General features: G+C 41.6%; 4 protein-coding genes across 4 annotated transcripts; 1 reads left to right on the top strand and 3 right to left on the bottom strand.

Annotated features, from left to right (window-relative positions):
* Positions 1–2,452: 2,452 nt before the first annotated feature.
* EAE98_008829 (uncharacterized protein) lies at positions 2,453–4,279 on the bottom strand (the record flags this gene model as incomplete). Its single annotated transcript, XM_038956452.1, has 1 exon — positions 2,453–4,279. The coding sequence occupies one exon, from the start codon at positions 4,277–4,279 to the stop codon at positions 2,453–2,455; it is 1,827 nt and encodes a 608-aa protein (XP_038807164.1).
* A 1,716-nt stretch (positions 4,280–5,995) lies between these two features.
* Positions 5,996–7,492, bottom strand: EAE98_008828 (uncharacterized protein). The gene is made up of 4 exons (XM_038956451.1): positions 7,173–7,492; positions 6,806–6,981; positions 6,470–6,678; positions 5,996–6,416 (listed from the first exon to the last, which is right to left on the bottom strand). The coding sequence occupies exons 1-4, from the start codon at positions 7,215–7,217 to the stop codon at positions 6,181–6,183; spliced, it is 666 nt and encodes a 221-aa protein (XP_038807163.1). The 5' UTR covers positions 7,218–7,492; the 3' UTR covers positions 5,996–6,180.
* Positions 7,493–7,878: 386 nt separating this feature from the next.
* Positions 7,879–8,420, bottom strand: EAE98_008827 (uncharacterized protein; the record flags this gene model as incomplete). The annotated part of the gene is made up of 3 exons (XM_038956450.1): positions 7,879–7,977; positions 8,119–8,273; positions 8,339–8,420. The coding sequence occupies 3 exons, from the start codon at positions 8,418–8,420 to the stop codon at positions 7,879–7,881; spliced, it is 336 nt and encodes a 111-aa protein (XP_038807162.1).
* Positions 8,421–10,513: 2,093 nt separating this feature from the next.
* Positions 10,514–12,484, top strand: EAE98_008826 (uncharacterized protein; the record flags this gene model as incomplete). The annotated part of the gene is made up of 2 exons (XM_038956449.1): positions 10,514–11,156; positions 11,208–12,484. 2 exons carry the CDS (start codon positions 10,514–10,516, stop codon positions 12,482–12,484), a joined length of 1,920 nt encoding a protein of 639 aa, XP_038807161.1.
* Between the last annotated feature and the right edge of the window lie 796 nt (positions 12,485–13,280).

Here is a 13,280-nt window from a genome sequence, read left to right as displayed (position 1 = left end):
AAAACTTCGAAATCAAGAGTCAAGACTTCCGCTTATTCCTTTCCTTTCCTTTCCTTGAATCCTTGACAGCTTCAATTCACTAACCTCGATTTCCATATTTTTCCTCATTTTGTAAGTCTCTCATATTTTATATTTCCTATTGTTTAAAGACTTCTTCTTGTATGAATTATACTCGAATTTAGTCCAATCCTTATTTATTACAAAAACAGGGAAATCCATCACACTAGGTTCCCAGAATTTCTCTTTTTCTTCGACTAGTGTTTTAATCATCGTATTCGTAACCTCTTTCTGTTGTCTTTTTTGGTGTCATCACTCCTTATTATCGTTGTTCTCTTCCGATTTTTGTTGTTCTTCTCTTGCTCATCTGATCTACTTCCTATCGTCAATTCTCAAAACAACTTTTTTGTCATCGCTTACATCTATCCCTCGCTCTATGTCTCTGCACTCATAACCAAAGCCTTCACCCTGAGCCCCAAATCTCGCACACATGTACACTCCTGCTTATGCGCCTTAGCTTTGCATATATTTCTTTTCCACAAATCCCCCATCTCATTCCTTATATACACCACCTAGTACCCATCCGATTGCAATCCAACGACGTCCCACTTATCTCCCTTCCCCTTCCCATTCACTTAACCTCCCAACCCCAACCCCCATCACTAACCCAAACTAACCCAAATCTCCCTTCTCAAGTCTTAACTCTCCTCTACAAACCCCCCTTTCCCTTTACCACTCCTAACCCCTTATCCATCACATAATACGAAAACCAAAAGCAACCAACCAACCAACCACAAAACCACCCAACAATCTCAATGACCCAAACACCAATTCCGCAATCCCAGATTCCATTACACAAACAACTGAATAACTCTTCCCACAATCTCAATCTCTCCCTCCCACCAAACAAACTCGAACAGTCTACCCGCTGCCAAAACACATATGTATCTTTATCATTCTCTTTCATTTGCTATCATTTCTCATTATACTTATCACACATTCTATTAACATCGTTATCCTCACTGCAATTCTCCTTCCCATTCTCTTTTCAAAAACCCAAATCAACAGTCTTAAAATTTTAAACAGAAAAGAATAAAATCTCAAGTTTCTAACTCTAAGTCTTCCCTCCTTTCCACCTTTCCACCCTATCATCTTCTTCCCACCCCCCACCCCTCACCCCCACCTCATCCCCACCATTTCTCTCTCGCTTCCCCTTCCCCCTCCCCTTCCCCTATAAAACACCTCTTCTTCTCCTCAATCCCAGCCCCCGAGCCCCCCTAGAAAACCTATATAGATTTGCTCAGAACCTCAATCACTATTACAATTATAAATACTAGAATTTCATTCCCCTTTTATCTCACTACATTATATCGCAATTCAGTATATCTCCATTCCCCTATTCCCTTCCCATCCCATCCCTTCCCTTCCATTCCATCACTACCAACTTTCCAACTACCTATCCAACTACCCAACTATCTAAACATCACCTCCCTCCCAACCCACAAAAACAAATAACAATAATCATCAAATAAAATTATAAAATTCAATAACACTTTCTTCCAGGATTTTATAATCATCATCAAGCCCTCCTCCCCTTCCCTCTATCCCTCTATCCCTCTATCCCTCTATCCCTCTATCCCTCTATCCCTCTATCCCTCTATCCCTCTATCCCTCTATCCCTCCATCCCTCCATCCCTCCATCCCTCCATCCCTCCATCCCTCCATCACTCCATCACTCTATCCCTCTATTCCTCTATCACTCCATCACTCCCTCTATCACTCTATCACTCCATCCTCCTTCTTATTCATTCTATCCCCTTCTTATCCACTCTATCCCCCTTTTCATCCACTCATCCTCACTCATACACAATCTCATTCACTTACTCACTCACTTATTCACTCACTCACTCACTCACTCACTCACTCACAACCCCACAATCTTACAATCCCACAACCTCCCAACCCCACTCTAATCCTCAAAACCAATCCTCAAAATCAATCCTCAAAACCAATCCTCAAAACCAATCCATCTACATTCATTAAATTCAACCCAGCCCAACACAATAACAATGACAATGACAATGATAATATTCATACTCAAATTCAAATTCACATTCAAATTCATATTTATATTTAAATGCAGAGATAAGATGATCAATATCTAAACCCAACCCCAACCCCTTTCGAATTTCCCAATAAGAAGAATCCCATTAAATGCTCCTCTCCAAAATTTCAAAACTAGATACCCAATATTCCCGCTATGTATATTTATGATATGATATGATGATATAATATGCTCATTAAGTCCAACCCCAAAAATGCTCCGTTTATCCATGCATGCATGCTTGCTCGTTCATATCTTCGTGTATAAAATTCCATCCAGCTTATTTAACTCATCACCACCATCCAAATTATCAAATCAAATCATGACTTTATCCCCTCTCACTCCTTCACATCAAACTTCTCCCCAAGCACCCATTCCAGGGCCACCAACTCCTCCTACAACCACACTTCCCCTCGTACTACTTCCTCCCAAACTCCCTCCAATATCCCAATAATGTCTCGAACTTCCACTTCCAATTCTCAAACTCTTAAGTGTTCCACCAATCGGTACCCCTCCACTTCCCAATCCCATTCCTTTCCCCAATCCACCTAACCCTAGACCTACTCCACTCTCACTTGATCCTCTTCTTCCCACAGCCCCTCTCTTTCTCACTCCTCCATTATTCGCCTTGAGATTAACAAGCGGATGATGAGCCCTAACTCTCGCCACTCTCGCTAATGAATCTGGTGTATTCTCCACAGCCAAGTTTTCTCTTGTACTTTTCGATAATACTGAACCAGAACTCGAAGCAGTTGGAGCCGGTACATTATCGCTTCGACTCGTAAATCTACTTTTCAAGTAACGAAAGACCATTTTAATATCCAAATCTCTCTCCCATTCTTCTCTTGTAATAGGAGCACTATATGATTGTCTTGGTGTTGAATCCTCCAATTCTTCTGCTTTACTTTGGTTTGGGATCGATATTGGTTGAGGAATTGTAGGATGGAATTCTAGATCGTGGTCGGTATTTAGAGTTGAGGCGAGATGTTCTTCTTGCTCTTGTTCTAGTTCCAGATCCGGTAGAGGAATGCCCGTAGCCACATTTGAATTGCTACTAGATGCTGATTCTGGAATGACGGGTAAACCTGCATAAGGAAGAGGTGTCTGCTGAGATTGGAGATATGTCGTAAAAGCACCAGGATGATCTGAGAGCTGATTAACCAACAGGCCCAATTCGCGAGCTATTCGTTCAAGGAGTCTATATTCCCATGAACTCTTGTCAGGTTGTGTAACCGTGGCGGGAATAGGTATGGCTCTTCCTGATCCTTTTGATAGTTCTTCTTCTATCGGTAGAGATTCGCCAAAGATGATTGAAAGGAGATCATCATCGATACCCATTAGATCTCGTATAACTCTTCGAGTGAGTCTGTTCCATAAACTATCATTTTCGCGTGTAATCGCTGGGGCAGGTTCTGCTTCGACATTGTTCAATGTAACCAAATCCTCTTGTTCCTTATCTTCAACAACAGTACTCCTCTTTTCACTAGACATAGATTGTTTCCTCCTTCTAGTCTCCCGTTGTATTTCATCCACCAAAGCTCGACTCTGTTCCAGCCTCCAAATTTCAATCCTCCTTGTCCTTTCCATTTCCGCTGCTTTCTCACTCTCCAAAGCCATTTCTCCAATTTCCAAACTTTCTCTCCTCCTCTTTACTCTTCTCGGATTGTACTGCTCGAATGCATATAAATGTTGTTGAACATCCTCGCCAATCCCATCTACCCTAAAACTCCCAAGTCCATCGTGCTTCGGTAAAACAGGTCCCTCCTCATCTTCCCTATTCCCATAAACACTTGGATCCGTCCGAAACTCATGTAAATGACTATCCAGGGAATCCAATTCAGCATCCTCATTATCATCCTCTGTTTGCGCATCCACATCCTCATCTACGTCATGATCATCGTAAATTCCATAACTTCTCGCCGCAGTTTCTAAACTTCCAAAATCACTAATTCTTGAATGGCCAGCTGTGCGCGTTCCTCTCGTCCTCCCTGTACTAGCTGTATAGGTACCCTCTGTAAAACTTGGCGCAGCCGGTGAAAATAACACCCATTCTTGACTTGCTTCTAAACGCCCATCTCTCTCTTGTGCATTTTGTTGACTTCGCGTCTGCGAATTCGCATCTTGGTTCGGTTGCGTAAATGTTCGAGGGGCATGATGTGTAGGTTGTCTAAAAGCCATCTTTGGTATGTTGTACAGATGTAAATAAATACCAATAAGATGTTAGTCTAAAATCTCGTTTGCGATCTCGTTTGTCGTATCTTCGTAATGGAATTGAAACAATCGCAGTAGGTTGTAATGATATCGAGGTGAGAATAGGCTATTAATGAGACTGTTTGAATGTTTCGTGTTTAGTAGTATGACTTCGTCAATAGAGGGGTTCGAGTCTCGTATGATATTGATCGAGAATAAGATTGTACGACGACAGAAGAGTCTAGTGTATCAGATACTCTAGTTGGATAAGGCGACTTTATAGACTCAGGTCTTGACGTATCGTTTTGACGTATAAGTATCTCTAGAATCTCTCTCTGGATTCTCGACTCGGGATTCGACAGGCAAATTCCACGGCGCTCTCTGGACAATGAGGTTATAGTTCTAGTAATCCCCCGCGTCTCTATTAGGCATGTCCTTTGATGAATCAAACTTGAACAGAATAACAATCCAGAACCAATAAACAGAATAACAAAAACTTCACTCCTCAAGATGTGGTACCAATAAATCAATAAATATCAATTGCACGTACTCGACAATACGTACAAACGAGTCGTGTCTGCTAGTGCGAGATCAACGGCTAAACCCACTGGCGTGACTGAACTAAATGGATAAGTACAGCACGCATACACGTGGACGGGTGGATAAGACTTGTTTTTGGATAAGGAATGGCGGACGAGGTGGGCTCAGTGGGGTTTGGATATCAATGTCTCAGATCAAAGCGATGATAGAGGTGGTAGAGGTGATCACTGACAGATGAAAGGAAAAGGAAAAGGAATGATTAGAATAATGGGATTGTGTGAAAAGAAAGAAGAAGGAATATGGGTTCGTCTACGAGGTAGATGAGAGGAAAGAAGAAAGAAAATGTTAGAGGAGTATTTATCGTAGTATAATCAAAAATTGTTGAGTAAAAGTTGTCTTAGCTGATACTGGCGAGTAATGAACTGATTGTCTAATATCTACCTACATTTCTGAATTTTCCCTTGACTCTGTTTCATTGAAATTAATTAGATAACCTAATCATATGTACTCTATGCATAGATATGTATCTAAGTTCATTATCCATCATTCATCATTCATCACATCATCCCACGCAATCAGATTCTCCCGCCATCTCCCGTACTCGTACCGTCCTTGTGTCTTATCATCCCTTCCCCTTCTAAACTTTCTTCCCATCCCTCTCGCACAGTTGGATATGCATCATCATCAACCTAATCCATCCGCCATCAGCCATCATCTATCAACTATCAACCCAGCCGCGATAAGCAAAGAAAATCTCTCAAAATAGTATACCACAATGGTACAGCCGCAGTCATGCCAGCCAATCATTTCGGTGTGAGAGCGTTTGAGATGAGAGGCTAGATTATGAAGGGAATGGTCTGTAAGGCGTAAGATTTTGTTGGATGGAAAGATCCGGAAGAATCAACTCCCATTGCCACGACTTGCTGATCTAATAAAACTTAGAAGAGGCAAGAAGACTCGGTAATGTTGTCATGATTGTCGTGATTGTCATATTGCATTGTTAGTTTTTGGTTTCATTTCAAGCGGCCCGATATACCACTTCTCTCGTCTTGGCTGCTGAGTTGTGAGCTGACACGAACCTTTGATTGTCGTCCCTTACTCGACCCTTAATGTTGGACATCACAAAAAAAGAATAATCTTCATGTCAGTATCACAGATAGTCACATCACCAACTAGTCAGACATGGAAAATAACATGATGAGTTTTTGAAAGTCGTAGAATCAATTCCTTAGGTACAATGATTAGGATTTGTGTCTGCCACTTTATGTGACACCATGCTAATCCAGCCATTGCAAATGTACGCCTTTCTGATCATACCCCGAAATTCCCTTTGATATCAACAACTCGATTTATGCCTCAGTCTCGAAAGCAGCTGGGAAACGTCTGATGTTATCGGCCAACTTGCCGTGGTTGGACAAGAATTGAACATATGCACCATCGACCAAAACCTTTCCACTTTGCTTCTTCTCCATATATTCCTCACGACGGAGAGGAGTGAAACCCCAGTTCTTGGAAACAATGATCTTTTGGCGACCTGGGAACTTGTATTGGGATCTGCGGAGGGCCTCGAGAGCGTTGGGGCGGACTGAAAATTTGTTAGATGACTGTGCATATGAAAGATCGTGAATATAAACTTACAAGAGTCACGAGTTCTGATGGACAAGATGATTTGACCAATGTTGACACGGGCGACAGTTCCGTTTGGCTTACCCCAAGCACCACGCATACCAGTTTGCAATCTATCGGCACCAGCACAAGACAACATCTTGTTGATACGGACGACGTGGTATGGGTGAGCACGGACACGGAGATGGAAAGATTCCTTTCCTGCGGACTTAACCATGTACCTGTTGAGTATGTTGTTAACATCCATCTCGATAATTCCACTTGATCTTCCCAATATCCTCTTTTTTGTTCCATCTCCACTTTGACCAAATTCCTTCGCTCGACGTCATTGATTCGGGTTAAACTCACTTGTTGGCGCAAATACGGGCGGCTTCCAAAGCCTCGGAACTCAATTGTTCATACTCGTTGGAGACCAAGTGAATGCAGAGAGGGAACTCGTCGACATTTGCCTTCTTACGACCGAGATCGAAGATACGAATCTTTGGGTCGGGAACACCACGGTTGAAACGGGACTTTGGGTAAGGCTATAAAATTAAATTTCATCAGTATTGGCTCCTTCTATTTATTGTGATTCTGCGATCGTGAATTTGGCGCCATTTCGATACATTTGTGATCGTTGATGCGAAAAAGCGGTCGATCGAATGGTCGGAAATCCTTCAAATCCACTTCGCACAGTTCGATGATAATTTGCTGGCGGAAAATGAGATTTACACACCTTGTTCTTACAGTATCTGTAACATCTCGCTGGGCGACGGGCCATCTTGAATGATTTCTAGAGGGTCTTTTGGTGTTGGTGTCGATGGGTTTGTTCAAGGGGATCGGGGGATTCAAAAGGGAACTTTGAAAGTTGGATTGATTGCTCAGCAAAGGTGCGCTAGCGCGTTTGTGGAAATATAAGCGAGAATATCTTTAGGGCAAACTTGATAATTTGCCAAATGAGGTAACTGGAGTTCCGGAGATGGGAATAGTGGCAATTTTCTATTTGAAATCAAGTCGATTTCAAATGGAAATGGAAGGTATCATCATGTCTCACAACGGAATTGCTTGGGCTTTATATATTATAAATGTTGTCATTAATTGTCAGCATCAAGATTTCTAAGTATACGGGGTCCGGCTTTTGATCAAGTCCGGAGCTCAAAATGAAATCCTTCAATATCGATGAACCGGTGTGAGTCACTCTGAACATGAACATGAATCGGGTTACACGCATGTCAACACAGACAATATAGAACCATCATTCAATAGATAAAAGAGTAGAAACAATTTCCTAGAATCAAGGTATATCATTTTGTGATGCTATAAAGCTATGCAAGATTTGCATACTGATACATGTCAAAGATTAATCAATCATGACTGATCTTGTTCCTTCATCTAGAATTTCTCCACCTCAACAACCAATGCTAATGATTGATATTTCTAATCTATGCAGCTTGGCTAGAGAGAATATCGGAATCACCAGCATCCAAAACAGCCATGGTGGAACATCTGAAGAGCTTACCGCAAGCAGTACCGAGCTCAATCTATAAGAAATAAAATAGTAAGCAACTGAATACCCTCCAAAGTCTAGAGAGACTTTATCGCTGGGTAATGTCCTCCCAGACCTGATCTCAGGCCTGATCGATAGACGGATATTTTGACAAATGAAATGTATATGTACGTACGTTGTTACCGGAGAAGTGGTGAACTTGAGTCTTGGACAACATGGAGTAGTACTCGAGCTCAGACTTGCGGAGAGGAGGGGTGTTTCCGGCAATGATGACGAGCTTGGCCTTTCCAGATCGGAGTTGCTTGAGAGTAGACTTGTATCCGAGAGTGACTGTAGAAGATAATCATTAGTATTTTGTTGAATTGTATTTCGATTGGAACCCATTTTTTGCATACCCTTTCCGGACTTCATGACAAGAGCCAAACGACTGTTGATGGAGTCGGCGGTCTTCTTAGCCTTCTTAGTTGTTGGTGCCATCTCTGCGGTTTTGAAATTGGATAATGCGCTCCGGCTGTATTGGATTTGAAAGTTTGGTGTTGTCGTTGAGGTTGTCGAGCAAATTTCGAAAAGTTCGAAAAGTTCTGAATATTTTCAAAGTGTGGGACGCTAAGAACAATTGCGCTAGGTTAGAAATGGACTAGACGTATGGGGGAGAAAGCGTGACCTTGATGAATGACTGTATCACCTGACTTGGATTAAGTAGGTAGGGGAGGGATCCATTTACATGATACAGGAGAAAGTTCTTGTCATCTAGACTTTGGTAGCTACGGAGACGTCAAATATAAGGATGGCCCTGCATTGTTTCGTCGATATGGTTTACTCAGATACAAACTGGACAGCGAGAGGTGATAATCCCAGATTTCCGGATTCCCCATATTCGAGATCATGTCAATATCAACAAGATCAACAACATCAACAACATTTACCCGGGCTCGAGCCAGGTCATTCACATATGAGGATAACCCTTGATCAAGCATGCTACATCACCACCACCATCAACATTAACCATGAACTTTTCATGATATCAACAATGAAATTTTCATGAAAAACAGTTGAAGTCAATCAAGCGCCCTCTCTACCGAGGTCCTCTGTACATGAGAGCGTTTGTTCGAAAGAAGTTCCTGGCAAGTGAATCAATACTAGTCCTACTAGGTCGGTATCATTTCCTTATGAAGATGAAAACGGTGAAAGAGCGGAGATTTAAGATCATGCAGCGATGAAAACGCATGGTCCATTGTGCGGGATTGTATGGATAACAAGAGATGGAAATTTGAGAACAGCCAGTGATTTGCTAGTGATGGAGAAATCCAGACCGTATCCAGGTACAGTAATGAATATCGCAGCCAGAGTTTTATAGATTAAAGAAGATATAGGAGTTGGGGGGAAGAATTAGCTGGGACTTTGAAAACAACAGACAATCAACCATTATACAATACAAATGATAATAGTAATATAATATAATATAATAGTAATAGTAATGATAATCATAATAACAATCATCATAATAATTATAATAATCACAATATCCTCAAAATCATCCATCCTCCATCCTCCATGACAAGGGGTTTTTGAACACGTATAGAAAAGAACAACTACTTCCCTCCCTTTCCTAGGTAGATACTTTGTCGTAAAGTCCATCATCCTTGGAATCATATCATCCTTCACTTCCATACTTCACTCCATCACACGATTCACACCCTTCACTCCATCGCACCCACCCTTCACCTACAGCTGAGCTACCGACGAGTCTACATCGTACCCTTCCTTCATTTGTATCTCCTGATCAGAAAATCAATGCAAGCCCATGGTGCTCGTCGTTCCTTGCTGTCCAACGATACCATCCCGTTACCCAGTCTTTTTTTGTTTTCAACCGCATCAACCGTTCACACATGTACATTAGGGCGGTTACCACATACGGTATATGTTGAACAAGATACATAACGAAATCTTATCGCACCGCATCTTACCTGACCTTGCCTTGCCTTTGCCATACCATACCGCATTCTTACTGTATGTAAATTCACCTGAATCACAAGTCAAACATCTACTTGATCGCAAATCTTAAATTTTACCTCATATACTGTCGTTTCATTCACGCATCTTTGCCAACGGCTGCGACAACAATAAACAAAGCCTTCATCCAAAGTCTCCATCCAAAGCCTCCATATCCACAGAGTGAACGGAAGCGGCATATACATCAACGGAGGAACAGAGAGACTGAGCCACCCTTGAATCTGACCCAACAACCATACAACCATACACCTGCAACCCATACACCCATACACCCATACAACCATACAACCATACAACCACAACAATCACAAACCTAGTCCTACGAAATCTCCAAGAATAGCTCACTCAGTAACGATCCAAATCTATTCAAACACTTCACATTCATGCAACACAACAAATAACCCTTAATCCTTAAGATTATTGAATATTTCACTGCTATCTTGCTACACTCTCTCCATTACCCTTTAACGAGCATACGTTTCAAATCAATTATTTATTACGAAAGCACGGTTTCGTTATTTGCTTAATACCCTCATTCAGGATACACCACAGTCACAATGTCAACAGCTACAAAGAAACCCCCAGTATCTTTAGGAGCTGGTCGCAGAACGTCATCAGATACTTCAAGTACCGGTATTCCGAGCAGAACTGCAACACGTTCACCAACAAAAGATTCTTCCCCTACTACAAACGGAACACACGCACGAAGTCGTTCAATACGCAGTGGTACCCCATTATCCGCACGAGCTGCCATGCAACGACCGGGCGCGAGTACATCCAATCTGAGTTCAAACAGTGTACCATCTGTTGCGGACGATGACGCAAGGGCTGAGAATATTGCTCTTTTGGATGATTTGAAGGAGAGACTTCGTAAAACAGAAACCATATCTGAGCAGTTCCAAAAGCAAGCTCAAGTTCTCCAGTCAAGATTAGATGAAGCCCTACAGGATCAAGGGAAGTTGGAGGATCGTCTACATGAGAACGAAGAGAAATTAGAAACTTTACAAAATGAAAAGAGAGATGCTCTTCGACAGAAGAGGGAGATGGAATCAATCTATGAAGCCGAGAGAAGTTCCATGACAAAGGAGAGGGAAGAAATGGCAAATCGAGAGGAGGAAATGCAGACAATCATTCAGCGATTAAAGGATTCTCTATCGCAAAGATCCTCGTCAGATGAAGAATCTCGATTGTCTCGACGTTGTAAGTTGCCAGACATTTTATTGGACAATCCATTATGCTAACATTATGAAGCAAATAATTCCTCCCCAAATATCGAAAATGGCCAATTCGCTCCTCCATCCGGGTTAAATCGCAGCGATTCTCGCAACAATTCCAAATTACTTCTTCAAAAAGACAGACTTATTGAATCCTTGCGGTTAGAATTGGCAGAAGCTCAAATCAAATTGGTAGAATCCGAGAATATGGGAGGTGGAAGAATGCAAGAGGTCGAAAAATTACTCTTGGAAGCACGTATGACAAATGCAAGATTGATGGAAGATAATGAGAGTTTCCAATTACTTTTACAAGAAAAGACGTTGAACGGCGACTTCTCAAAGGATCATTTTGAATACATGGGTTCATCTTCCAACGCCGATGCGCTGAATGCTTTGGAGGGACGATCACCAGGAGCTTCTCTCGCAGATGAACTTTCCGAACTTAACGACAATGAAGGCGAAAATGATCAACACCGTCGCCTCGAAGCCGAATTGAAATCTGCCAAGGATTCGAATAAAGCTTTGACATTATACATCAACAAAATTATTGAACGACTACTACAACACCAAGATTTTGAAGCAATTCTTGATTCGGATTTCAAATCTGGAGATGCTAAGGGTCCTGTTAATAAGGATAAAGATCTTCCACCACCTCCACCAAAAGAACAAGCTAGTGGCGCATCTATTCTTCAACGTGCAAAGACTGTAGCTATGGGAAGTCGCAAACCAAGGCCTCAATCTGTTATGCCAATGAGCCATGGAACTCTCAATCAAGATCCCGAAACAGCACCTAGTATACCATTCGGAGTTGGCCGTTCATCAAGTGTTCGACAAGGAGTTCGTCCTAAATCAGAACAGTATACCGGCGGTGGAGCATCAATTGTTAATCAAATGTATAGAGGCGGCCAAACCTCACCACCCCTCCATGGACCTCAAACTCCTCGACACTCGCAAACCTTTTTCGGGACTGGTCCCATGGCCGGTAAACCCACTTCTCGCCATCCCTCCTTAGGTCAAGTACCCACAACGGGTAATTTCCCGGGTCTCAAGAGCGAAACTAGTAGTATAAGCGGAGATAGCGGTGAGGTCAGTACACCGCCCAGTACTAATAGCCCTCCACGCAAAGAGGCGAGAAAATTTGCGGGTAATAAACCAAAGCCATTGCAATTGGTTCAGGATAAAGAAGAAGAGGATAAAACGAAAGCTAAGAGAGCTAGTTGGATGGGGTGGGCTTTTGGTGGCGCAGGAGCTCAAAAGAAAGAGGATGGTGTTGCATCGGCAGGGGTCCTTGGTGAAGATCCAATTATTGAATAATTGCGCAATTGGCTAGGACACTACGATCTGGTTGAATATTTGAGAGAAGCGAATTTGATATGGAGTCTTATTAAATTGGGATAATAATTCTTGGGGAGAGATGTTGGTTGGGAATTTGTGTGGAATAATGTTGGTGAGATATATGATTGATGCATTTGGTGTAGATTTGGAGAATTAGGTGGTGGATATACTTCTTTTTTCTTCCCTTTTTTTCTTCTTCTATACTTCTTCACTACGGTAGGGTTGGCGGGGAAGGGGGGCAGGATATTCTTCCCTCAGTTCGTAGTCTATTTTTACATGGACGTTTATTAGTCTAGATAGACCAGTCTCTTCTCTACATTTTGGGGAGCTTGTTAAGAGCTCGCTGGCGAGAATGATGATGGATGGATACTTTGCATGCACGCAAGCATGCATGCATGCGTGCATGGATGGATGGATATATATGAAAATGAGAATGAATGGATGAATTTGAAATGATATTTTATAAGATGATTTCTGAGATGGGATTTTTTCTGGTGAGCGAATGAGTGAGGAGTGATGGGTGTGATGGGTGTGTTAGGTGTGGAATGAATGATAGGTGTAAAGTAGAGGTGAAGATTCATTTTCTAAATTTTAAATATGAGTGTAGTGATTGTGAGTTTTAGTTTTGTGTATAGTGAGTGTATAAATGTATAAATGTATGAATATATGAATATATAAATATATAAATATAAATATATAAATATATAAATATATAAATATATAAATATAAATATATAAATATATACATATATAAATATATAAATATATAAATATA

This window comes from Botrytis deweyae (genome assembly GCF_014898535.1).
Source record: "Botrytis deweyae strain B1 chromosome Unknown BDEW_024, whole genome shotgun sequence".
Taxonomy (NCBI): Eukaryota; Fungi; Ascomycota; class Leotiomycetes; order Helotiales; family Sclerotiniaceae; genus Botrytis; species Botrytis deweyae.
Note: the sequence above shows the minus strand (reverse complement) of the source record. Positions and strands in the feature narration are given on the sequence as shown.

What these genes read in the sequence shown, in the direction of transcription:
- EAE98_008828 (XM_038956451.1), bottom strand. Translation starts at nt 7,217, where the DNA reads ATGGCCCGTCGCCCAGCGAGATGTTACAGATACTGTAAGAACAAG. An exon ending in ACAGATACTGTAAGAACAAG is followed by an intron (nt 6,982 to 7,172) that starts GTGTGTAAATCT and finishes TTAATTTTATAG; the next exon opens with CCTTACCCAAAGTCCCGTTT. An exon ending in CATCAGAACTCGTGACTCTT is followed by an intron (nt 6,417 to 6,469) that starts GTAAGTTTATAT and finishes ACAAATTTTCAG; the next exon opens with TCCGCCCCAACGCTCTCGAG.